The 24,948-nt window shown below is 46.7% G+C and overlaps 1 protein-coding gene and 1 long non-coding RNA gene across 5 annotated transcripts in view; one reads left to right on the top strand and one right to left on the bottom strand.

The window, feature by feature from the left end:
• LOC119954905 overlaps positions 1 to 13,863 on the bottom strand; it is a 35,668-nt gene extending 21,805 nt beyond the window's left edge. The window contains exon 1 of the long non-coding RNA XR_005458335.1: positions 13,433 to 13,863. This is a non-coding gene — a long non-coding RNA (uncharacterized LOC119954905). The remainder of the gene's footprint in view (positions 1 to 13,432) is intronic.
• Positions 1 to 24,948, top strand: part of tbc1d30 (TBC1 domain family, member 30) — a 109,653-nt gene that overhangs the window by 24,511 nt on the left and 60,194 nt on the right. For 2 of the 4 annotated variants that reach the window (XM_038780551.1, XM_038780550.1), the window contains exons 1-3: positions 13,883 to 14,352; positions 16,147 to 16,208; positions 21,082 to 21,147. In XM_038780551.1, the coding sequence (XP_038636479.1) occupies positions 14,193 to 14,352; positions 16,147 to 16,208; positions 21,082 to 21,147 (288 nt within the window). In that variant the 5' untranslated portion in view covers positions 13,883 to 14,192. Of the gene's footprint in view, positions 1 to 13,882; positions 14,353 to 16,146; positions 16,209 to 21,081; positions 21,148 to 24,948 lie in introns of those variants that run through there. The other 2 variants (XM_038780548.1, XM_038780549.1) reach the window with 1 other exon arrangement.

Genomic DNA, 24,948 nt, shown 5'->3' with positions numbered 1-24,948 from the left:
GTCAGGTTAGAGAGTGATTTGTGAAATGGCTCTTTCTGTGGCTAGCAGTTTCCTGGGTGTGGAGGAACTCATACTGAGTGGTTTAGAAAGGGCAGCTGAAACAAAGCTTTTAGATTTGACGGACAGGCTGCAGTTGACTTTACCTGAAAGGGTGAGGGAGGTGGAGGATGAAACTGATATCTTTAGTTCAGAAAAATTGCTGGAATTACAACAGAAGGATTCAGAGATAAAGCAGTTGTATCTGAAGGCATACGCAGCAGTAGAATCTGATTGTATATTGGAGTGCTATTGCATTAGAAATTATGTATTAATGAGAAAGGTGAGAAATGGGCAGACGTTGATCAAGTTATATTATTGATGGGTTATAGAAAATAAGTTTTCAAGGGCTAGTGCTAACGGGCAGCACGGTAGCATGGTGGTTAGCGTCAATGCTTCACAGCTCCAGGGTCCCAGGTTCAGTTCCCGGCTGGGTCACTGTATGTGCGGAGTCTGCACGTCCTCCCCGTGTGTGCGTGGGTTTCCTCCGGGTGCTCCGGTTTCCTCCCACAGTCCAAAGATGTGCGGGTTAGGTGGATTGGCCATGCTAAATTGCCCGTAGTGTCCTAAAAAGTAAGGTTAAGGGGGGGTTGTTGGGTTACGGGTATAGGGTGGATACGTAGGTTTGAGTAGGGTGATCATTGCTCGGCACAACATCGAGGGCCGAAGGGCCTGTTCTGTGCTGTACTGTTCTATGTTCTAAGGATGCGCATGAAGTTCCAGTAGGGGATGATTTATGAGTGAGGAAAACTCAAGCAAAAATACAAAAACATTTTTATTGGACTGAACGGCATAAGGATGTAGTCAAATTTTGCCATACATGCCACACATGTCAGATAATAGGAAAACCTCAAACCTCGTAATCAAACCAGCACCTTTAATACCCATTCACAGATGTTGGATAAGGTGGTGGGGGAGGGTGTACTGGTGTCCCTTCCAAAGTTGGATTGGGCGCATGGTACACTCCGGCAGGAGCCTCAGGTGAACGAGCCACCACGAACGGTGATAGCCACAGCTTCGAAGAGAAGGAGTGGGTCCTGAAGTGGGCCAAGGTGAATCGGGACCTGATATGGGAAGGAAGCCATGTCAGAATATATCAGAGCTGGCGAAGAAGCGGGCAGCCTTCAATAAGGCCAAAGCAGCGTTATACAAGAGTGGAGTGAGGTTTGGAGTAGTGTACCCTGCGAGGCTGCGTTCTACCTCCAGGTCAAAGGACCAATGCTTCGATACTTCGGAGGAAGCAGAAGCCTTTGTTGTAGAGTATAGTTGAGTTAAACAGGCTCTGTGTGGACTGGTTATGGCTGTTTATGTGAAGGGGTTTGGGGGGATTTTGTATTCTATATTTTGTATATATTTGATGTGATTTCTTTTGTTTGGTTTTTTTCGGGTTGGAGGTTATTTTGGTACAAGTTGTATGGTGGGGGATGAGAGGAAATCTGTTTTTGTGGAATATTGTTTAAGGAAATATTTCTCTTTTATATTTGGAAATATATGACTCCTGGTGAGAACGTACTTTTGGAAGGGGTGCTGAATTTTGTTATATTTTGGTATCTGGAATCGGTAGGGGCACTTGTTTCTCTTTTCTGGCCCTCGGGAGAGGCTACCTCACCAGCATTAAAGTTTTAGCTTGTGAATGGGAGCATGGTGGGGGGATGGGCTGCAGCATGTTGGACCTGTTTTAGTGAGGAGGCCCTGAGGAGATTTTGACTGGTATTGGGCAGATGCAAATGGGCAAAGCTGCTGGGCCTGATGGGTTTCCACTCGAATTCAATTGGTTCAATTGGTTCATTGTTGGTATACATGTTAAACAAATTTCTGTCATGGGAGTCCCTGCCTGCTACACTCTCAAAGGCCGCCACGATTGTTAAAAAAGGATAAGGACCCGAGGGAGTGTGGGTCATACAGACCTATCTGAAATGAAATGAAAATCGCTTATTGTCACGAGTAGGCTCAATGAAGTTACTGTGAAAAGCCCCTAGTCGCCACATTCCAGCGCCTGTTTGGGGAGGCTGGTACAGGAATCGAACCGTGCTGCTGGCCTGCCTTGGTCTGCTTTAAAAGCCAGCGATTTGGCCTAGTGTGCTAAACCAGCCCCTAATTATTAATGCCAAGATATTGGCTATGGTATTGGCGGCAAAGCTGGAATCCTGTCTCCCTGAGCTGATAGTGGGGGATCAGACAGGCTTTGTCAAGGGCCAGAAACTGTCAGCCAATATCTGGAGGTTGCAGAACGTCCGAGGAGTCGGCGCCGGATGTAATAGTGTCTTTAGATGTCGAGAAGGCATTCAACAGGGTGAGCGGAGGTACCTGTTCAAAGTCCTAGAGAGGTTCGGTCTTGAGCTGAATATCATGGGTATGATTGTTTTATGGGGGCCCCCTTGTACAAGACAAGTGCGAGCAGTGTTCTGGGGGGTTGGTGGGAGCGTGGGTGTGGGGGGCGGGGTCGAAGAGTGCGGCCAATCACACACAAATGTTCTGGTCTTGACACAAACTGATAAGCTTTTGAGTCTTCGTATTCAGCACCATGTCGGCGATTCTGAATATCAAGCTGGAGCCTTGACCTTTAGTGACCATTTTGGGGTGTTGGCCTCCCCTGGGCTCCGGATGGGAGTGAAGGCAGTTTTTCTTGCCGTCGCCTTGCTGATTGTGCGGATGCGGGTTCTGTTTGGGTGGAGGTCCTCTTCTCCACCCAGCGCCTCGGTATGGTTGGGGAACCTAATGGGGCTCTTGTACCAGGAGAAGGTCAAGTACACCGCTAAGGGGTTGATTGAAGGGTTCGACCAGAGATGGCAACCATTTGTTACCTATTTTAAGGAATTAATTACCATCAGTTACTCGGGGAGAGGGGGTGAGTTTGGGCTCTGGGATTGTTTTGTTGGATATAGTTTATATCTTGGTGGATGGGGTGGATATGGTTAGTTCGGATTTTTGTTATGTGGATTTTGTGTATAATCTACTGGGGGGGAATATGGGTCTGTTGGAAAGTTTATTGGATAAATACAAAATCCTTAAGAATATTTAAAAAAAAGAATGGTGGCATCGAACTTTAGAGACCATGTTGAGGGCCTGTAGCCAGGATTATCCAGAGGATTGGGATAAAGGCATTCCATTCGTCTAATTTGCAATTAGAGATGCACCTAATGAATCGACTAAATTCAGTCCATTCAAATTGATTTTTGATCATGAGGTAAGAGAACCACTTTAATTGATTTAGGAGAAATTGATGAGTCAGACTTCTGAGACCACATTGTTGGAATATGTGTCAAATTTTAAGGAGAGATTACATAGGGTTACTGAGTTGGCTAGAAAGCATTTAAAATTGTCATCGCATGTGATGAAAAAAGAGGCCGATAAGTAATTAAGCATGTTTAGTTTTGTAGTGGGGAGAATGTATTAGTATTATTACCAGTGGTAGGTGAACCACTAAAAGCAAGATTTTATTAGGCCTTATCAAATCAAAAGGAAATTGAGTGAGGTGAATTATTTGATAAGAATGTCAGATCGAAGGAAAATTCACAGTGTGTCATGTTAATATACTCGAAGTATATTAATTGGGAAAGAAAGAAAGAAAATGTGTTAGTTATCATACCTCCGAGACAAGAGATAAATTCAGATGATTCTGAATTTGACATTCCTCAATTGGACAATGAGGAAGTAAGAAGAAATTTGGATAAATTACTGAGTTACCTTCCGGAGGAAAATCAGAGTGACCTGAAAGAGTTATTACAGTCACATAGAGCTATATGTAGGAATAAATAAAAGTGATTATGCATGGTGTAGGTGTAGGAAATGCAATTCCCATTAAACAACATCCATATAGACTCAATCCACAAAAGTTGGCAGAATTACAAAAGGAGATTGAAAACATGCTTGAGAATGATAGCATTGAAGTGAGTTGCAGCGATTGGAGCTCACCTATTGTGATGATACCAAAACCAGATGGAATGCAACAATTGTGTGTGGACTATCGGTAAATTAATGGAGTTATGAAATCAGATTCATATCCTATTCCTTGTTTCATAGGCTGCATTGAAAATGTGGGACAAGAAAATTATATTACCAAAATTGGTTTACTAAAATGATACTGACAAGTACCTTTATCAGAAAGGCCAATGGAAGTTTCAGCTTTTGCAATGCCAAATAGTCTGTATCAGTTTAAAGTTATGCATTTGGAATGAAGAACGCGCCAGCAACATTCCAAAGACTAACTAACAAGGTAATTTCTGGACTAAAGAATTGTGCAGTGTATCTCGACAATCTGGTTGTGTTCAGTCAAACGTGTAGGAGCATTTGGGATATGTAAATGAATTGTTCGATTGACTATAGGCGGCTACCTTGGTGGTAAACCTGACTAAAAGTGAGCTCGTGAAAGGCCAAGTAAATTCTTAGGTCTTATTGTTGGACATGGTCCGGTGGCCCCATGGAATGTGAAAACAAAAGCTTTTGGGGAGTTTCCAATACCATCAACGAGGAGATAGATTCTGAGATGTCCAGGCATGAGTGGTTTCTACAGAAAAATCATGCCAAAATTGAGAAGTCTGTTTGCTACACTGGCTGATCTTTTAACAAAGCACACAAAATTTAATTGGGCATCAGAATGTCAGGAGGCATTTGATAATCTGTGTTAACCACCGTCCCAGTTTTGGCGACACCAATTTGACAAGCAATTTAAGGTGGCCATTGATGCGAGTAATATGGGTGTTGGTGCTGTGCTGTCGCAAGAAGATTCAAAAGGTATAGAAAGCCTTGTTGGTTATTTCTCCAGAAAACTAAATACTCATTAAAAGAAGTATTTCACCACTGAGAAGGAGACATTGTGTTTGGTATTGGCATTGCAACATTTTGTATTGATGTTGCAACAATTCATCACAGACAATTGTTTATACAGACCATCATATATTGAAGTTATTGGAGAAGTTTAAAGATCAAAATGCAAGATTCTTTAGATGGAATTTACAGCCATTTAACTTAATAATTACACATGTAGCAGGAAGGGAAGGGAAGTACCAGTTGAGAAGGAAGTTGAAAAAGCTAATTGTTACAACACCCTGGGCCAATGTACAGCCAATTCCAGCCCCACTTGACCCAGAGTCATAACACAAATGAATTAACCAATAATTCTTACACAAATACCCAAAGTCTTTGGCCCTTGCTTGCCAATAATTACAGTCATCAGGTTTGTAAATGTAAACAGAATTACTATTTATTTGTGACAGGAACTATGATGAAATGTGCAGCAAATACAACTGGATAATTATAATCAAATTCCTAATTCCCCACTTTAGTTCCCCCCTCCCCCACCCTCTATTTGCACACACACACACACACACACACACACACACAAATAAGAGCAACACAGAGAGGAAAAAAGCGTTAAAAATCATAAGTAAAAGGAAAAACGTATTTGTTTCAGATGGTTGTTTCCAGCACCTTACTCCTCTTTAAACTTTACTTTCGGTTCATGGTTTTTATTGTAGATTCAGCCAGGTTTCTGTAGTTTCAGAAATATCACACTCTCGGCCTTTCTGGGGGAGAGGCAGAGAGAGAAGGTTCTTGTCTTTGTCTGCAGCCAGTAATGGTTTTCCTGTAGATTAGTTCATTCGGGTTCTCTGCAGCTTCAGAAATACAGCATTCACAGCCTTTCTGGAGAGAGAGAGAGATCTTCTCCCAGTGCTTTCAGGGAACAAACTGAAACTCCTTGGGACTCTGAAAATCATTCCACTGCGATACGATCCAGTCACCACCTGTTACCGGGCAGATCACAACATTTTGGGTACATTCATTGACCACCAGCCAATGAATCAAACCGAGTCCCACCCCATTTCCCTCTCGGGTGCTGAAAAGTCTGAAGCTCCTGTTCAAACCAGCAGAGAGTGACAGAGTGCTCTCTCCTTTAACATCTGAATTTCTCATTCTCTCTGCTACTTGACTTAAAGATACATGTCCATTAATCATCCATGGATCAAAAATGATAACGGCAAAATAAGAGAAATAAGGGAATAAACGGGAAGGACCCTTAGACATTTGACAGCTTAAGAACAACAAGGCGTCTGGAGCAGATGGAATCCCTGCCAGGATTCTAAAACCTGGTGTAAATCCACTACTGGCATGGCTGCACAACATATGTCCCTCATCAGGGAAGAAGAGTTCATATAAGGGATCTCAGGGATGTGGTGATCATGACTGTATTCAAGTAACTACAGAGGAGTCTCCCTGTTGTCTGCCACAGGGAAGATCATTGCAAGGATCCTCCTCAACCCCTCCTCCCAAAGGACAACAAACTTCTTCCAGAGTCACAGTGCCCTTTTTATCCACTAAGAGGTACCCGAGACATGATCTTCACTATTCGGTAAATCCAAGGAAAATGCAAGGAACAGTACCAACTACTGTATATGGTCTTTTGCACCCTCATAAAAGTCTCTGAACTAAGGGCTCATGGAATACTCTCCTCAAATGTGGTTGCCCTCCCTTCTCCCACTCCATAACAGGCAAGCCATGATCTTCACCTATGGAGCCACCACAGACCATATCTTAGTGAAGACTGGGGTCAACCAAGGCTGCGTCATTGCACCAAATTTCTTCTCCATCTTCCTCGCTGCATAAATGCACCTCGGGTCCAGCAAGTTACCCACCCACAGGCATGGAGTTAATCTACTGAACAGATAAGAACTAAGAAAATTATAGCCCAGGAACAGGCCCCTCGGCCCTCCAAGCCTGCACTGACCATTCTGCCTCTTTTAACTAAAACCCCCGACCCTTCCGGGGACCATATTCCTCTATTCCTATTCATATATTTGTCAAGATGCCCCTTAAAAGTCATTATTGTATCTGCTTCCACTACCTTCCCCGGCAATGGGTTCCAGGCTCCCACCACCCTCTGTGTACAAAATTAGCCTCGTACATCTCCTTTCAACCTTGCCCCGCACACCTTAAACCTCTGCCCCCTAGTAATTGACTCTTCCGCGCTGGGAAAAAGCTTCTGACTACCCACTCAGTCCATGCCCCTCATAATCTTGTAGGCTTCGATTAGGTCGCCCCTCAACCTCTGTCATTCCAATGAGAACAAACCACGTTTCTTCAACCTCTCCTCATAGCTAATGCCCTCCATACCAGGCAACATCCTGGTAAATCTTTTCTGTACCCTCTCCAATGCCTCCATATCCTTCTGGCAGTGTGGCGACCATAATTGAACCCTATATTCCAAGTGCAGCCTAACTAAAGTTCTATAAAGCTGCAACATGACTTGCCAATTTTTAAACTCAAAGTCCTGCCCCATGACGGCAAACATGCCGTTTGCCTTCTTGATTACCTGCGTTGCCACTTTCAGTGACCTGTATACCCGTACACCCATTTCCCTCTTGTCTATCAATACTCTTGAGTTCTGCCATTTACTGTCTATTTTCCATCTGTATTAGATGTTCCAAAATGCATTACCTCACATTTGTCCAGATTAAACTTCATCTGCCATCTCTCCGCCCAAGTCTCCAACTGATCTATTTCCTGCTGCATCCTCTGATGGCCCTCATCGCTATCTGCAATTCCACAAACCTTTGTGTCGTCCGCAAACTTACTAATCAAGTTCAACAGGAAACTGTTCAGCTGACCAATCCAAAACCAGAATCATTCCAATCTCAGTAATTGAACTTCAATGTACAGATGACACTTGTGTGTGTCTTTCACTGAACACCCAAAAAATTATAAGGTCCTCTTCCAGCCAGCTCTCATGGCAAAACAGCCCCCCCCGATCATTGAAAATCTATAGTGAAAAACTGGAAAATGTTTACCATTGTCCCTAACATGGGAGTCTTCTACTAACTAAGTCCAACACAGATGATGTAATTTATCATCACCTCCAGTGTGCCAGTTCAGCGTTCAGCTGACTGAGGAATAGAGTATTTGAGGACCAAGATCTCAAACCTGAGACTAATGTCATGGTTTAATGGACAGCAGAGATCCCTGTATTTCCATGTTCTTTGGCAACTTTAATAATCTATAGCAGACACCTCAAAGCACTGGAGTATTACCAGTGGTGCCTTCACAAGATCCCCCAAATCCAATTCACGAATGACAGTGCAACAGCAGCATCCTCTCCCAAGCCAACATGCCCAGCATCGAGGTGCTAACCATGTAGAACCAGCCCCACTGGACAGGACATCTTGTTCTTATGCCTGACTCCAGATTCTTGAATTCCTGTTCTACTCGGAGCTAAGTTGCAGCAGGACACTCCCAGGAAGAGAGTGGCGACACTTTGACGATGTCCGAAAAGCATCTCCTCAGAAATCCAACGCCCCTGTTGACTCATGGGGGGTCCCTGTTTTTGACTGGCCAAAATGGAGAAGATTCATTAAGGAATGCTCAGACCACCAAAGACTTCATCGGCAGCATGCAGCGGCAAAGTTGAGCCATTTGAGAGGATGCAAAAACCTCCAAATACCTCAGGCAGGATTCTCCGGCCATGTCTGCCCGCTGACCGGAGAATCCCACCCGAGGTCAATGGACTTCTCCATTGTCTGCGTCTTGCCCATTGCATTCTTGCGACGGGGAGGGCGGAAGAATCCAGTCACTCATTTGCCGAACCAAAAAGTATTATGGGCCAAGGTTTAGAGAACTCTAAAGTATATCATGGAGTTCACCTGACCCACAACTTTTAATAGATTTTGGTTATGGGGAGCACAAGGGCTCATTCTTTACAGGTGTGGTGCAACAGAGAACCAGAAGTATTTTTAAGCAAAACCAATGTTTGTTCTATGAATCCAGTTAACATTTTATAAACACACAGTAAACATTTAATCAACTATCAACACCAATACCCCCCCAAAGATACAGTACTCTATAGGTAACCCTTAGTAACTCTCCTAACAACATCCATACGTCCAAAAACCCTTTTAACAAAGACAGTAGGTTTGCATTCCTTACAGAAATAGGTATTACTTTGAAATCATCAAGTGATCTGGAGACATTCTTAAGAGTGAGAGAGATATACACCGACTTGTTTGAATGCAACTCTCCAACTGAAAACTAAACTAAAAAACAAAACCTAAACAAAAACTTCCAGCTCAAAGCGAAAGTACAAAGCAAAGCAGAGCCCAGCTCAACCCACACAATGACATAACTGCAGCCATTTGATAAAACACACTTTTTTTAAGGGACTCTCGCAAGACAAAAGAATAATGTGACTGGTCTCTACTGAGATCATAGTAATACTTTCAAATTTTGTGTTGTTAGCAAATTTTTAAACTGTGCCCTGTAAAACCAAATCTTTTTTTTTATTTAGAGTACCCAATTCTTTTTTTTTCCATTTTAGGGGCAATTTAGCATGGTCAATCCACCTACCCTGCACATCTTTGGGTTATGGGGATGAATCCCACACAGACACGGGGAGAATGTACAAACTCCACACAGACAGTAACCCGGGGCATTAATCAAACCCGGGTCCATGGCGCCGTGCGGCAGCAGTGCTAACCACTGCGCCACCGTGCCACCCATTTGTAAAACCAAATCTTACTTCATACTGATGCCAACACTGGGCAATTGATTCCAAAGGCTTCAGGTTTACTGACAAGCCTGTTATGCAGCCCTTTATCAACGCTTTTTGGAAGTCAAAAACACCGCATAATCTGCATTACCCTTCTCAAATGGGTTTTCTGATGAGGCAATAAATTTGGTTAAACATGATTTGCCTTTAGGAAATCCATGCTGACATTCTTGAATTAATCCACACTTTCCAAGCACGCCATCAGTAACATTCGCATCACATAAGTGCTGGACAATGACCATCTCCAACAAGAGAGGATCTAACCATTGCCCCATGACATTCAATGGCATTACCATTACTGAATCCCCCACTGTGAACATCTTGGGGGTTACCATTGATCAGGAACTGAACTGGACTGGCCATAATAATAATAATAATCGCTTATTGTCACAAGTAGGCTTCAATGAAGTTACTGTGAAAAGCCCCGAGGCTATATAAATACTGTGGCTGTCAGAGCAGGTGAAAGGCTAGGATTTCTATGGTGAGTCCACCATCTGCAAGTCACCAGTCAGGAGCGTCATGGAATACTCCCCACTTGCCTGGATGAGTGCAGCTCCAACAACACCAAAGAAGCTCAATACCATCCCGAACAAAGCAGCCCACTTAATTGCTACCCCTTCCACAAACATTCACTCCCTCCACCATCGGCCAACAGTGGCAGCCGTGTGTACCATCTGCAGGAACTCATCAAGGTCCTTAGGCAGCACCTTCCAAACCCACCACCATAACCATCTGGAAGGATATAAGCAGCAAATATCCGGAAGCACCACCATTTGGAGCTTCCCCTCCAGACCACTCACAATCCTGACTTGGAAATATATTGGTGTTCCTTTACTGTCGCTGGGTCAATATCCTGGAACTCCCTCCCTAACAGCACAGTGGGTGTGTCTATACCAGAGGGACTGCAACAATCCAAGAAGGTAGCTCACCACCATCTTCTCAAGGGCATCGGGAGATGGGAAATAAAAAGCTGGCCTAGCCTGCGAAGCCCATATCCTGTAAAATAAATTTCAAAAGTGACTTATTTTGTCCAAGAATGTCATTTCACATTTTCCACTGACCAGGTTAAACTGGTTGGCTTGTAATTGGTGTATTTTTTTCCTTACAATCTTGTTTGAACAAGTCTGTAAAATTTTCAATTCCCTAAGTCTCTGAAACTACTCTGTATCTAATGAACATTGTGTCCAGTACAGCAGCACAGTAGCACAGTGGTTAGCACAGTTGCTTCACAGCTCCAGGGTCCTAGGTTCGATTCCCGGCTTGGCTCACTGTTCTGTGCGGAGTCTGCATGTTCTCCCCGTGTCTGTGTGGGTTTCCTCCCACAATCCAAAGATGTGCAAGTTAGGTGGATTGGCCATGCTAAATTGCCCTTAGTGTACAGAAGAGGTTGGGCTGGGTTACGGGAAATGGGGTGGAGGTGCGGGCTTGGGTGTAATGCTCTTTCCAAGGGCCAGTGCAGACCCGATGGGCCAAATGGCCTCCTTCTGCACTGTAAATTCTATGATTCCATGATCTCCACCACCAGCACAACATTTTTCCAAGTTTGGCTTCTGCTTTCCCTACATTTGTGGGAATGTGGTTGCGTGCAGGAGAGTAAAAATACCCCTTGGTTGGCGTGACCAGTTTGCCAACATTATGTACTCCAACGTTTAGCATTAACAAATCAGCTCAGACGATCCATGATTTGCAATCAATTTGATCCATTCAAGAGAGTGCAAGGCAAATGATAAAAATTGGCGTAAAGGCTCATGAATACCTAAGTAGCAGTATAAATAAAAACTTAAAACATACAAAAAGATCTGTAGAAACAAAGAAACATTGTAAATAGGAGCAGGAGTGGGCCATTCAGCTCTTCAACCCTGCTCCACCATTCAACATGATCATGGCCGATGTTCTATTTCAACACCATACTCCTACACTCCACCCATACTCCCTTGGAGGCTAGAAATTTATCTATTTCCTTCTTAAGTATATTCAGTGACTTGGTCTCCACAGCCTTCTGTGGTAGAGAATTTCACAGGTTCGACACCCTCTGAGTGAAGAGGTTTCTCCTAATCTGAGTCCTAAATGGCCTACCCCATATCCTTTGACTGTGACCCCTTTTCCTAGACCCCCCAGCAAGAGGAAAAAACATCCCTTCATCCATTCTGTCCAGCCCTGTCAGAATTTTAAATATTTAAATGAGATCCCCTCTCATTCGTCTAAACGCCAGTGAATACAGGCCTAGTTGACCCAATCTCCCTCATATGACAATTCAGCCATCCCAAGAATCAGGTGAACCTTCGCTGCACTCCCCCAGTGGCCTTGTATGTCCTTTTGTAGGAGGAACTGCACACAATACTCCAGATCTCACCAAGGTCCTATACAGCTGCAGTAAGACATCCTTGCACCTGTACTCAAATCCTCTTACAATGAAGGCAAACACACCATTTGCCCTCCTAACTGCTTGCTGCACCCAGATTCCGTCGTACGTCATCATTTCTCAATCTATCACCATTTAAATAATACTCTTCCATTCTGTTTCTCCTACCTAAGTAGATAACTGGATAACTTCACACTTGTCCATGTTATAATGCATCTGCCATGTATTTGCCCACTCCATTTACCTGAATCACCTTGAAGCTTCTTGTCCTCACTACTCACATTCCCAAATATTGCCAATGGCAAACTTGGAAATATTACATTTGGTTGCCTAATCCAAATCATTGCGAGCAGCTGAGGCCCAAGTACTGATCCCTATGGGACACCACTAGTCATCATCCATCCTCTGTTTCCATCCTGCTGGCCAATTCTCAATCCATGCCAATATATTACCCCCAAATCTCAGGTGCTTTAAATTTGCGCATTAACTTTTTTTGTGGGATTTTATGAAAAACCTTCTGAAAATCCAAATACATCACATCTGCTGGTTCTCCCTGTAAAAGAACTAAAACCATTTACCTATAAAACGTGCAGGTATTTTAAAGACTTTCTTAATGCCTCCTACCTGCCAAGTATCGATGGACAGTTGGAGATTCATTGTTCTGTACGCGTTTGGACTATAACATAGGAGCGTACCTTGCCCAGTCCCAACGAGCACAGAGAGGTTTCGAACAAAGAAGAAAGAGAAGTGCAGCACAGGAAGAGGCCCTTCGGTCCTCCAAGCCTGTGCTGATCATGATGCCCTAACTGAAAACAACCCTTCTGCTCTTACTCGGTCTGTATCCCTCCCCCTATTCATGTACCCATCAAATTGCCTCTGAAATGTTGCTCATGTACCTACTTCCACCGCATCCTCTGGCAGCGCATTCCAGGTGTCAAAAACTCTCTGCGTCCAAACGTACCCCACACACCTCCATTAAACTTTCCCCCTCTCACCTTGAACCTGTGCCCCCTTGTAATTAAATGCACCCTAACCAAGGTTCTATATAGCTGCAATGTGATTTCTCAACTCTTGTACTCAATGCCCCGGTTGATGAAGGCAAGCATGCCAAATGCCTTCTTGATCACCTTGGCCACCTGTGTTGCCATTTTTAGGGAACTGTGGACCAGCACACCCAGATCCTCTGTGTGTTTATACCACAGACTACCCCACCCTGACCCTGAAACCAACACTAAGTGGGCAGGACCATATCCTACTCGATCTCCTGACGTTTGCATTCCAACCCAATACAAGTGGGATGGTGAGGAAATGGAAACGGCATTGTTGAGTGCAAAATGTATTTAGAAGACCTGTTCAGACAGGCAGTCTGCAACAAAAAAAATCTGTTGCCATCATAAAGCAGAACTTGAGAGATTTTCAGCTGGGATGCAGCAACAGATCATCTCGTATCTGTCCATTTAAGACTGTTGTGCACAGATTTTGCAATTCTAATTGCTCACCTTTTCCAAAGCGATGCCAGAAAGTAAAATGAGCCATTGTCACTGTTGGGAGAGGTCAAGTGATCAGGATTGAGACTCTTACAGGAACTGTTTGTTAAGGAAACTCGATTCGGGCTGGATAATTCCCTTAAAATCCCCGTTAAATTCAGCGAGCAGTTCATTTCTTGGGAGCAGTACTCGTTTTAAAATGCGGACTGTTCCTATACGTGTTTGTAACACGTATTCCCAAAGGAGGTTTTTGTTTTAAAATGTTGCCTGTCTCGCTCAGACACCGATGATCTGGACACCAGAATGGGGCAGCTTCCAAACTGAGTGAGATTTGACTGCGGCCTGTGGTTCTCTCTTTGTCTCGGAGTCTTTTCATTTCCACCCCCGGCATGTTTTTTTTGCACGGACCGGCAGCCAGGAAGGTGTGGCTGGGTTTGCCTGCCACTGATCCCCATGGGCTGATGCTGTGTGAAGGTGGGCGGTTACATTGACTGCAGTGAATCAGAGCCGGTGTCAGCAATGCTGCACTGCAGTTCAACCTCTCTCTGGACAAAGGGAGAAGCTCACAGGGGTTAATTCGCAACAATCTTCCTCGGACCGCGGACAGGGGCTGCTTTTGATTGACGTGTAGACGCACAGCCCCTCCTGTGTACACATAATACCCCTGGAATGATCATTGAATGGGCGAGCAATCTAGCGAGAGCAATCGACACACATCCCTTTCTGGGGAATTAAGATTTCGCGGTCGGTTGGCGGTGGAACAGGATTCGCAATGAAAAAGGGTAAACACTCCCTGTCTTCAGGCAAACGCGCTGGCAAGTGTCTGAAAAGGCACAACACCACGGGTATGGCCAACATCATCAGCAATGTGCTGAGGAAGAGGAGCTGCATTGCCAGGACTGCGCCCCGGCTGCTCTGCACACTCGAACCAGGTGAAGCCTCTGTAAAAAAAAATACAATCAAACCAGGACTGTTTAAAATGGGGGTTTAAATGTTCTATCGTCCAACGTGTTGTAAATCTTAACAGGCGCCGTTTAGGTGTGCCATGGGGATGATAATCAAAACTGTACATGGCCTGCGAGCAATCTGTTATTAAGGTTTCAAAAATAGAATCAGCCTTTTTACATTGTATTTGGTGGAAGGAGAACGAATAGCTGCAATTAGCAGATTTCCAGATCCCCCCCATATCGAGATCAAAGGGATTGCTGGCTGAGGTGGGGAATTGCAGTTTGTATATTAACAATGGCAGCCCAGTGAATCGGGGGTGCTGTGGGTTTCAGGAGTGAGGTCTTGGCGGAGACACAGCCGCCCAAAGGAAGCATCCACAAGCATGGGGGGGGGGGGGGGGGGTAGAAATGAAGCCAGGTGAAATGGAAGCAGGTGTGGAGGGAGCTGGGAGGACGCTGTGTGTGTATGTGGGTCAGTGTGTGTGTGTGTGTATGTGGGGGGGTCTGTGTGTGTGCGCGCGCGCATGAGGGCCTGTGTGTGGGTCTGCGTGTGACTGCGTTTGTCTGTGTGTGAGTCTGTGTGTGTGGGTGTGTGTGTGTGTGGGTCTCTGTGTGTGTGTCTGTGTGTGTGGGTCTGTGTTTGTGTGTGGATCTCTGTGTTTCTGTGTGGGTCTCTGTTGGTGTGGGGGGGGGGGGTCTGTGTGTGGGGGGTCTGTGTGTGGGTCTGAATATATGTGTGTGTGCGAGTATGTCTGTGTGGGGGGGGTCTGTATGTGTGTGTGGGGGTCTATGTGTGTGTGAGAAGGGGTCTGTGTGTGTCTGTGTATATGTGTGTGGGAGGAGGTCTGTGTACGTATGGGTCTGTGTCTGTGGGGGGTCTGTGTGTGTAGGTCTGTGTGTGTGTGTGTGTGTGTGCGAGTATGTCTGTGTGAGGGGTCTGTATGTGTGTGTGGGGGGTCTATGTGTGTGAGAAGGGGTCTGTGTGTGTCTGTATATGTGTGTGGGAGGAGGTCTATGTACGTATGGGTCTGTGTCTGTGGGGGGGGGGGTCTGTGTGTGTGTGGGGGGGTCTGTGTCTGTGTGTGTGTGGGGGGGGGGCTGTATGTGTGTGGGTCTGTGTGTGCATGGTGCTGATGTTGGACAGATGGTTTACTCGCCAAAGGGAGGTTCTGGCGACACACACGCTATCAGCAACACACAACTAACCCCCACCCCCCCTCCTCCCTGCTTCCAGCCCTGAACACAGGAGCTCTGGATAATGTGATGGGGAGAAATCACAATTGGCCTTCCCTAATGGCGAGGATCCGACACAAACATCAACCTCGCTGAAACAGCAGTGATTTCATGCTGGCTTCCAGCATGTTCAGCACCGCGGATCTGTGGACAGCGCAATGGGCGAGGGGGGGGGGGGGGTGGGGGGTACTGGGCTGTGGGTCACGGAACCTCCAGCCTGTGAGTGTAAAACGCAGGCGAGCTGAAGGCAGTTACTTCCCCCTAGATCAAGTCAGCACCGCGATGGTGCACAACCCTTGTCTTTTGTTACTCTGCCAGATGGCGTGCTGCATTGCGAGAATACCTAATAAATACTGTTGGGATGACAATAATTGGTGGTTTAATGATACAGGTTTACAGCAGGGCAAACGGTCCCATAGTTTAACTGACAAGCTATTGTGTGAAACAAATTTGCCAGGTTTTTTTCCGTGCAAGAGATGGACATGCTTTGGGTGTTTGTACATTTAATCCCTTTTTCGTATTGACATTGCCCTCTGTCCCTTTCAGGAGTTGATACAAAACTGAAATTTACAATCCAACCTTCAGTGAGCAAGCACGGATTTCAGCAGGTAAGTCATTTTGAACGATTTTCAAATTCCTGTTTAGGTTGTTGGGGGCCTAGTCATCTTAATCGCAGGACTTTGCTGCAGGAGGCCCTGGTGGAAAAATTCCCAGTCTTCATTATCTTCAATTCCTCCATCAAAAGGTCAACAGTCCATTGACTATTCTGCAGATGATGAGGCAGGTCATGCTGCTGTGCAGCGAGACCTGGGCAGCCACCAGGTTGGGTGGAGCAGCCACATAAATGGATATGACTGACTTGCTGACAAATGTGCTGCAGCAAAGTCACTATGGCTTCTTTGGCAGCACCTTCCAAATCTGTGAGCTCCACTAATTAGAAGGCAAGGGCTGCAGACATCCTCTCCAAATCCCGCACCATGTTAAATTGGACAAATATCAATCATTTCCTCGTCAATTTGAATTCAAAATCCTGAAACTCCATAACCAATAGTATTCTCCACACATGCTTCAGTAGTTCAAGCAGAAAGTGTACCAACCCCTACTCAAAGGCAATTAAGGATGGGCAATGAATGCTAGTGATTGTCATGTCCAGACAATGAAAAATGTTAATTTTTAAAAAATTGTTTGATGTAATATTGGACTTTAACTCTTTCAGACTACACCTACTATTTAAAATCCATGCAGCGATGTTAGCATCGTTGGCTAGGACAGCATTTATTGCCCATTTCTAATTACCCTTAAGAAGGTGATGGTGAGCTGCCTTCTTGAACCACTTCAGTCCCTGTGGTGTAGGTACAGCCACAAGGCTGTTGGGGAGGGGAGTTCCAGGATTTTAACTCAGTGACAGTGAAGGAATGACCATATATTTCAAAGTCAGGGTGTCGTGTGGTTTGGAGAAGAATATATGCTGCAGCTACTGATTTAGTATCAGTATGTCACAGGCTGGCATCAAAGAAGCCTGAACCAGATGACAATGCCGTTGTTGTTTTGATATTATCTATGCTCTAACTTCAGTAGCACTCTTGCTTCTGAGACCGAAGGTTCTGAGTTCAAGTTCCAGTCCAGGACTTGAGCACCAAATGAAGTAAATGCTGTCTTTCAGAAGAGGCATCAGAACTGAGAGCCCACCTGCTGTCTCAGGTAATAGATCACAGGGCACGTTTTCAAAGAAGAACAGGGAGTTTACCCAGGTTTCCTGACCAATATTTCTTCCTTGATCAACATCACACAAATAAATTATCTGGTCATTACCACATTGTTGTTTGTGGGAGCTTGCTGTGCACAAATTGGCTGCTGTGTTTTCTACATTGAAGCACTGACTACACATCAAAAACTACTTCACTGGCTGGTAACCACTTTGAGGCAGCACGGTAGCATTGTGGATAGCGCAATTGCTTCACAGCTCCAGTGTCCCAGGTTCGATTCCGGCTTGGGTCACTGTCTGTGCGGAGTCTGCACATCCTTCCCGTATGTGCGTGGGTTTCCTCCGGGTGCTCCGGTTTCCTCCCAAGTCCAAAGATGTGCAGGTTAGGTGGATTGGCCATGATAAACTGCCCTTAGTGTTGGGTGGGGTTACTGGGTTATGGGGATAGGGTGGAGGTGTTAACCTCGGGTAGGGTGCTCTTTCCAAGAGCCGGTGCAGACTCGATGGGCCGAATGGCCTCCTTCTGCACTGTAAATTCTATGTAAATTCTATATGAGATGTCCAGTGGTCATGAGAGACACTATAGAAATGCCAATCTTGGGGCAGCATGGTGGCGCAGAGGTTAGCACTGCTGTCTCATGGCACCAACGTCCTAGGTTCGATTCCGGCTCTGGGTCACTGTCCGTGTGGAGTTTGCACATTCTCCCTGTGTTTGAGTGGGTTTCACCCCAACAACCCAAAGATGTGCGGGATAGGTGGATTGGACAAGCTAAATTTGCCCCTTAATTGGAAAAAATGAATTGGGTACTCTAAATTTATTTTAAAAATACCAATCTTTACTTCATATTCTGGAGTATATAAAGTCATTCTCACAGCTGAACAGTGAACAATTAAGACTTAACCAGAATAATTAAATGCTTAGCTCCATGTATTATTAGGAAGTTCCCAACCATAGTTTGATTTTCATATAAATCATCCAACACCTTTTCCGTATTCATGAAATAACAGTTGGAATGGCTTGAGATAAGTTTTAATTTTATTTTTCCATTGTCAAGAAAATGATTTGAAACATTATTACAAGCGCCAACAGGAAAGACACAGCATTCATAGTTGATTAAATTCACAGGGTTGATATTGATGTCCCCAACAGAGCAAAAATGGAATGGAAAATCATAAGATAAATGATCAAGTCAATGAGCTGGATGGTACACTCCTCAACCAGCTGGATTGAACTGGGCAGATGCGACTTGCCCATTGTGTACCTGCTCACCCTGCATCTAGTCCAATTTTACCAGTGACACCAGTGGCATTGGGAAGCCCACCTGCCAGTGGGACAACTGAGACATTTAAGTGGTCAGCACCTGTGACGAGACGGGCCCCACACCAAACGGCGTGCCACAGACACCCCTACATGGGCTGTTGGAGGGCAGGTGGAGCTCTCTTAAGGGGGCTGCTGGATCTATTGGAGTGACCCCTGATTCGCTTCCCCCAAGGCCTCTCAAACTTCAGCACCACAACCCCCTCACCATCCTCCAAACATTTAGAAAGTCGCAATGCCGTGCAGCTCAAACCTCAAATGCAGTACCAGCAGTGACTACCAGTCCCAGTGTTGTTCAGTAACTCCCTGAGGCAGGCCCTCTTGTCCCTGTGGGGCTGAATTCCTGTCTGCAGTCTATTAATGGCTAACCTTTACCTGGATGGGCTCATCCCAAACCACCGCCACAAACGTTAGCTGGCCAGGGTTCGAGTGGGTTGGAGTTGTTGGGGTGGGGTTGAGGGGTGTTTGGCTGGGACAACATAAAATCCTGCCCAACCTGTGCAGCTTGGGTGTTCTAAATTTCACAACTTTGAAATTCCAGATGGTTACCAAAAGAGCAGAACAGAATTTCTCCTCCTTGCTTCTTCTGACAGAGCCACCAAACAAATATGAATTATATGGGAGTGCTGCTGTTTTTTAGATGTCACTTCAATTTTCGAGTTGAAAATTAGACTTCTTCAATAAAATGTTGCCCAATGTCGTATGAGGTAAAAGGGCCACCCCATGTGCTGGCTGAGCCAAGGCACCAGGAAAGCTCGAAGTTCGGTCTATTTTGAATTCTCTAATAATCTCCTAGACCAGTAGTGGGAGTGCTGCAGTTGGCATCATTGTCCATGGACCAAAAACCAGGCAGAGTCTGTGGACAGCCCAGTCATCTTCAGACAGAAAAGTGCACATTCACTGGGACCAGAGAGTGTTTCGCTATGATGCTCACATGGTCAAATAGTTTGTAAGCATTCACTGTTTAGATTCACACCTGAAAAATTACAACTTCAGCAAACATTGCAGGGCTAATGGCATGCATGATTAGAATTTACACTCAGCTCCTGATCTCATTACAGCTTTGGTTCAAATATGGATGAAAGAGCTGAATGCCAGAGGTGAGGTGGGAGTGACTGCCCTTGACATCAACGCAGCATTTGACTGAATATGGCATCAAGGAGCCCTAGCTAAACTAGAGTCAATGGGAATCAGGGGGGAAACTCTGCACTGGTTGGAGTCATACCTGGCACAAAGGAAGATGGTTGTGGTGGTTGGAGGTCAATCACCTCAGCTCCAGGCATCACTGCCGGAGTTCCTCAGGGTAGTGTCCTCGGTCCAACCATCTTCAGATGCTTCATCAATGACCTCCCTTCCATCATAAGGTCAAAAGTGGGGTCGTTCTCAGATGATGGCACAATGTTCTGCACAATTTGCAACTCCACAGATAATGAAGCAGTCCATATCCAAATGCTACAAGACCTGGACAATATCCAGGCTTGGTCTGACAAATAGCAAGTTACATTCACACCACACAATGCCAGGCAATGACCATCTCCTACAAGAGAGGATCTAACCATCGCCCCTTGACAGTCAATGGCATTACCATTGCTGAATTCCCCACAATCAACATCTTGGGGGTTACCATTGATCAGAAACTGAACTGGACGAGCCATATTAATACTGTGGCTTCCAGGGCAGGTCAAATGCTAGGAATCCTATGGCGAATAACTCACTTCCTGACCCCCCAAAGCCTGTTCACCATCGACAAGGCACAAGTCAGGAGTGTGATGGAATACTCTCCATTTGCCTGGATAAGTGCAGCTCCAACAACACTGAAGAATCTTGACACCGGCCAGGACAAAGCAGCCCACTTGATTGCTCTCCTTCCACAAACATTCAAACTCTCCAGCATCGACGAACAGTGGCAGCCATGTGTATCATCTACAAGATCCACTGCAGTAATTCTTCAAGGTTCCTTAGACAGTATCTTCCAAACTCATGATCACTACCATCTAGAAGGACAAGAGCAGCAGATACCTGGGAACCCCACTAACTGGAGGCTTCCCTCCAAGCCACTCACCATCCTGACTTGGAAATATATCGCCGTTCCTTCATGTTGTTGGGGCAAAATATTGGAACTCCCTCTCTAACAACACTGTGGATGTACTTACAGCTTGGGGACTACAGCGGTTCATGAAGGCAACTCACCACCATCTTCTGAAGGGCAACTAGGGTTGGGAAATAAATGCTGGACTAACCAGCGACACCCACATCACACAAATGAGATTTTTTAAAAACAGCAGAATAAATGGCTACCTTTTGAAGCATGGGGGTGGACAAATTAGTCAAATAATTTGATTTTACTTCAGAAGGAAAGTCATGCAAATCGCTCCCTAATAGTTGCTGAAAATTATAATATGAAACTTCCCTGAAGATATTTTTGTCGAATTAATTCATATGTATTCTTTGTTTTTAGTGGTATGATGCTCTGAAAGCCGTTGCTCGGTTACCAACAGGAATTCCAAAGGATTGGAGAAAAAGGGTAAGTCATTCTCAATTGTAGAGGCCGTGTCTGTGTGCTCTTTACGTCTGTCTCTGTTACAACCAAAATTATTTATACATGGTCAAATTTTCTTTCAAAGCTGCATATCACAAAGGAATTTCCATTAGCTGGGTAAAAGACTATTAAAATTTACTAAGATTACAAACATCAGAGTTACTTTAGATACAATTACAATGAGCAATAGTCTCTCGCAAATATCCTTCAGAATTGATCAAATGTTCTTCTGTAATTTGTGACTTGCGAAGATATATATTACAAAGGCTTGATGAGGTTTTATTCCACAGTTTACAAATGATGACTAATGTATTTATGGATGAAATCTCAGTGCTGAGTGGAACATAAAAGATGTCTTGTAGGATATCGTGTTATATATTGTATTCACATTATGTTCCAACTAAAGAATAAAAATTATTTTAAAAATTGACATGCTCATTTCTTTTGAAAAATATTTTTACCTAAAATTTTACACTTAGTGTCCAAACTTTGCAGAACAATACAGAAACAACAATAATAATCAACACATCTACCACAGGGTCACCCCCCCCCCCCCCCAGTTTGTTGCTGGTTGCAAACTGGTCTATAACAAGGTTTCTAAACTTCTTCCATGTGTCGTGGAATCTCTCTTCGGATCCCCTTATCGAGAATTTTATTTTTTCTAGTTGCAGGAACAAGGCCAGGTTTGAGAGTCATTCCAAAGCCCTGGGAGGTGCTGCCGACTTCCAGCCCAACAGAGGTCGCCGCCTGTCGATTAGTCGAATAGTCCCTGTTCTGAGCTCTTGATGCTCTGACACCCTGAAGACCGCCACAGACAGGCACAGCTCCATCTCGACCCCACCACCTTGGACATGGCCTCGAAAAAAGCCGTCCCTGAGTCTGGGGCAGGACCAGAACATGTGGGTGTGGTTGGCCGGGACCCCCTGACACCGCTTGCACTTATCTCCCACCTCCGGGAAGAACCCGCTTATGTGTGTCTTAGCAAGGTGCGCTCTGTGCACCACCTTCAGCTGCATCAGGCTTAGCACAGCACAGGAGGAGTTGATTCTGTCCAGCTCCTCCTCCCATTTCCGCCTGGTCTCGTTCAGTGGGGTTTGGTAGGACCAGGCCTCCCACTTGTCGCCCTCGCTATAAGATGGTCTTAAGTATCCTAGAGACTCTTGACTCCCAAATGAAGGCCATGATTAACTTGTCAACCCTGATGAAGAAGGACTTTGGGGTGAAGATCGGAAGTGATTGGATAATGAAGAGGAACCATGGCAGCACGTTCATTTTGATCATCTGTACCCTTCCCGCTCGTGAAAAAGGGAGTTAGGGTTAGAGTCCCATCTTTGCAGGTCCCTCTTCACCACCTCCACAAGGCTGGAGAGGTTCCATTTGTGGAGCCTTGACCAGGTGTGGGCCACTTGGAACCCCAGGGACCTGAACTGGCTTTGGGTCATTTTAAACGGTAGTTCTTCCAGCTCCGCTCCTTCCTCTCGGGGGTTCACCGGGAAGATTTTGCTCCTTCCCAGAACCTGAGAAAGCACCAAACTCCCTAAAGAGTCCAGTTATCTTTCCCATGCTGGCGAGGGGGTTAACACATAGAGGCACAGGTCATCCGCCTAGAGTGATACTCCACGCTCTCTGCCCTCTCTTCGAATGCCTGTCCATCTCTTCGCCAATCTAAGGGCGATGGGCAGATTCGATTGTCGGTGTGAACAGGAGCGGGGATAGTGGACCTCCCTGCCTCGTTCCCCTGTGCAGCCGGAAGTACTCGGAGCTGGTGGCGTTCTTCCATACACTCACCGTAGGAATGCTGTACAGGAGTTCCATCCACACTGTAAACGCTTCTCCAAAACCAAGCTGTTCAAGTATCTCCATGAGGTATTTCGATGGCTTTCTCAGAGTCCAGGGAGACAATCACCTCTGGTGTCCTCTCCCCGGGTGGGGTCATTATTACAATAGCAGGCATCTGATGTTTATTGTCAGCTGTCTGCCCTTAACAAACCTGGTCTAATCTTCTGCAATCACTTCTGGCAGGCAGCTCTCCAGGTGCCTTGATGGAACTTTTGCATCAGCGCTTAAGAGAGAGATGGGGAGCACGGTAACACAGTGGTTAGCACAGTTGCTTCACAGCTCCAGGTTCACAGGTTCGATTCCCGGCTTGGGTCACTGTCTGTGTGGAGTCTGCACGTTCTCCCCGTGTCTCTGTAGGTTTCCTCCGGGTGCTTCGATTTCCTCCCACAGTCCAAAGATGTGCAGGTTAGGTGGATTGGCCATGCTAAATTGCCCTTAGTGTCCAAAAAAGGTTACGTTGGGGTTACGGTAATGGAGTGGAGGTGTGGGGAGGGAGTGGAGTTGTGGGGAGGGGGTGGAGTTGTGGGGAGGGGGTGGAGGGAGGGGGTGGAGGTGTGGGGAGGGGGTGGAGGTGTGGGGAGGGGGTGGAGGTGTAGGGATGGGGTGGAGGTGTGGGGATGGGGTGGAGGTGTGGGGATGGGGTGGAGGTGTGGGGATGGGTAGAGGTGTGGGGATGGGGTGGAGGTGTGGGGAGGGGGTGGAGATGGGGTGGAGGTGTGGGGATGGGGTGGAGGTGTGGGGATGGGGTGGAGATGCGGGGATGGAGGTGTGGAGGGGGGGGGTGTGGGGAGGGGGTGGAGGTGTGGAGAGGGGGTGGAGGTGGGGGGAGGGGGTGGTGTGGGGATGGGGTGGGGGTGGGGTGGAGGTGTGGGGAGGGGGTGGAGGTGTGGGGAGGGGGTAGAGGTGGGGAGGGGGTGGAGGTGTGGCGAGGGGGTGGGGGTGTGGGGAGGGGGTGGAGGTGTGGGGAGGGGGTGGAGGTGTGGGGAGGGGGTGGAGGTGTGGGGTGGGGGTGGAGGTGTGGGGAGGGGGTGGAGGTGGGGGGAGGGGGTGGAGGTGGGGGGAGGGGGTGGAGGTGGGGGGGAGGTGTGGGGAGGGGGTGGAGGTGTGGGGATGGGGTGGAGGTGTGGGGATGGGGTGGAGGTGTGGGCTTGGTTGGGGTGCTCATTCCAACGGCCAGTGCAGACTCGATGGGTTGAATGGCCTTCTTCTGCACTGTAAAGTCTATGACTCTATGGGCCTGTATTCGCCACACTTTGTCAGGTCTTTGTCCTTTTTGGGATCAATGAGATTGAGGCCTGGAGCAGCGTGGGCGGCAGGACCCCCGAGCAGCGTGGGCGGCAGGACCCCCGAGCAGCGTGGGCGGCAGGACCCCCGAGCAGCGTGGGCGGCAGGACCCCCGAGCAGCGTGGGCGGCAGGACCCCCGAGCAGCGTGGGCGGCAGGACCCCCGAGCAGCCGTGGGCGGCAGGACCCCCGAGCAGCGTGGGCGGCAGGACCCCCGAGCAGCGTGGGCGGCAGGACCCCCGAGCAGCGTGGGCGGCAGGACCCCCGAGCAGCGTGGGCGGCAGGACCCCCGAGCAGCGTGGGCGGCAGGACCCCCGTCGACAGTGAGTCATTGAACCCCACCCGCAGGTGCGGGGCCAGCGGTGCTGAGGATTTTTTGTGAGAGTCTTCCAGGAACCCATCCGGTCCGGGCGTTTTCCTGGCTGCATGGAATTGTCAACTGTCTGACAGCATTCAGCTGGCCTTGTCTCCATGTTCGTAGAGGGGTCCCTTGTGCCTAACGGAGCTGGTGCACTGCCTTCCGTTTGGAGAGCAGATCAAATTCCAGCTGTCACTTTTTCCTCTCTGCCAGCAGTTCCACAGTTGGGGCTGTGGAGTATCGCCGATCCACCTCCGGTATGGAGCCGATCAGCCGCTGCTTGGCTGCCCTTTCCTTCCTGTCCCT

The sequence above is a fragment of the Scyliorhinus canicula genome, chromosome 20, assembly GCF_902713615.1.
Source record: "Scyliorhinus canicula chromosome 20, sScyCan1.1, whole genome shotgun sequence".
NCBI classification, from domain to species: Eukaryota; Metazoa; Chordata; class Chondrichthyes; order Carcharhiniformes; family Scyliorhinidae; genus Scyliorhinus; species Scyliorhinus canicula.
Note: the sequence above shows the minus strand (reverse complement) of the source record. Positions and strands in the feature narration are given on the sequence as shown.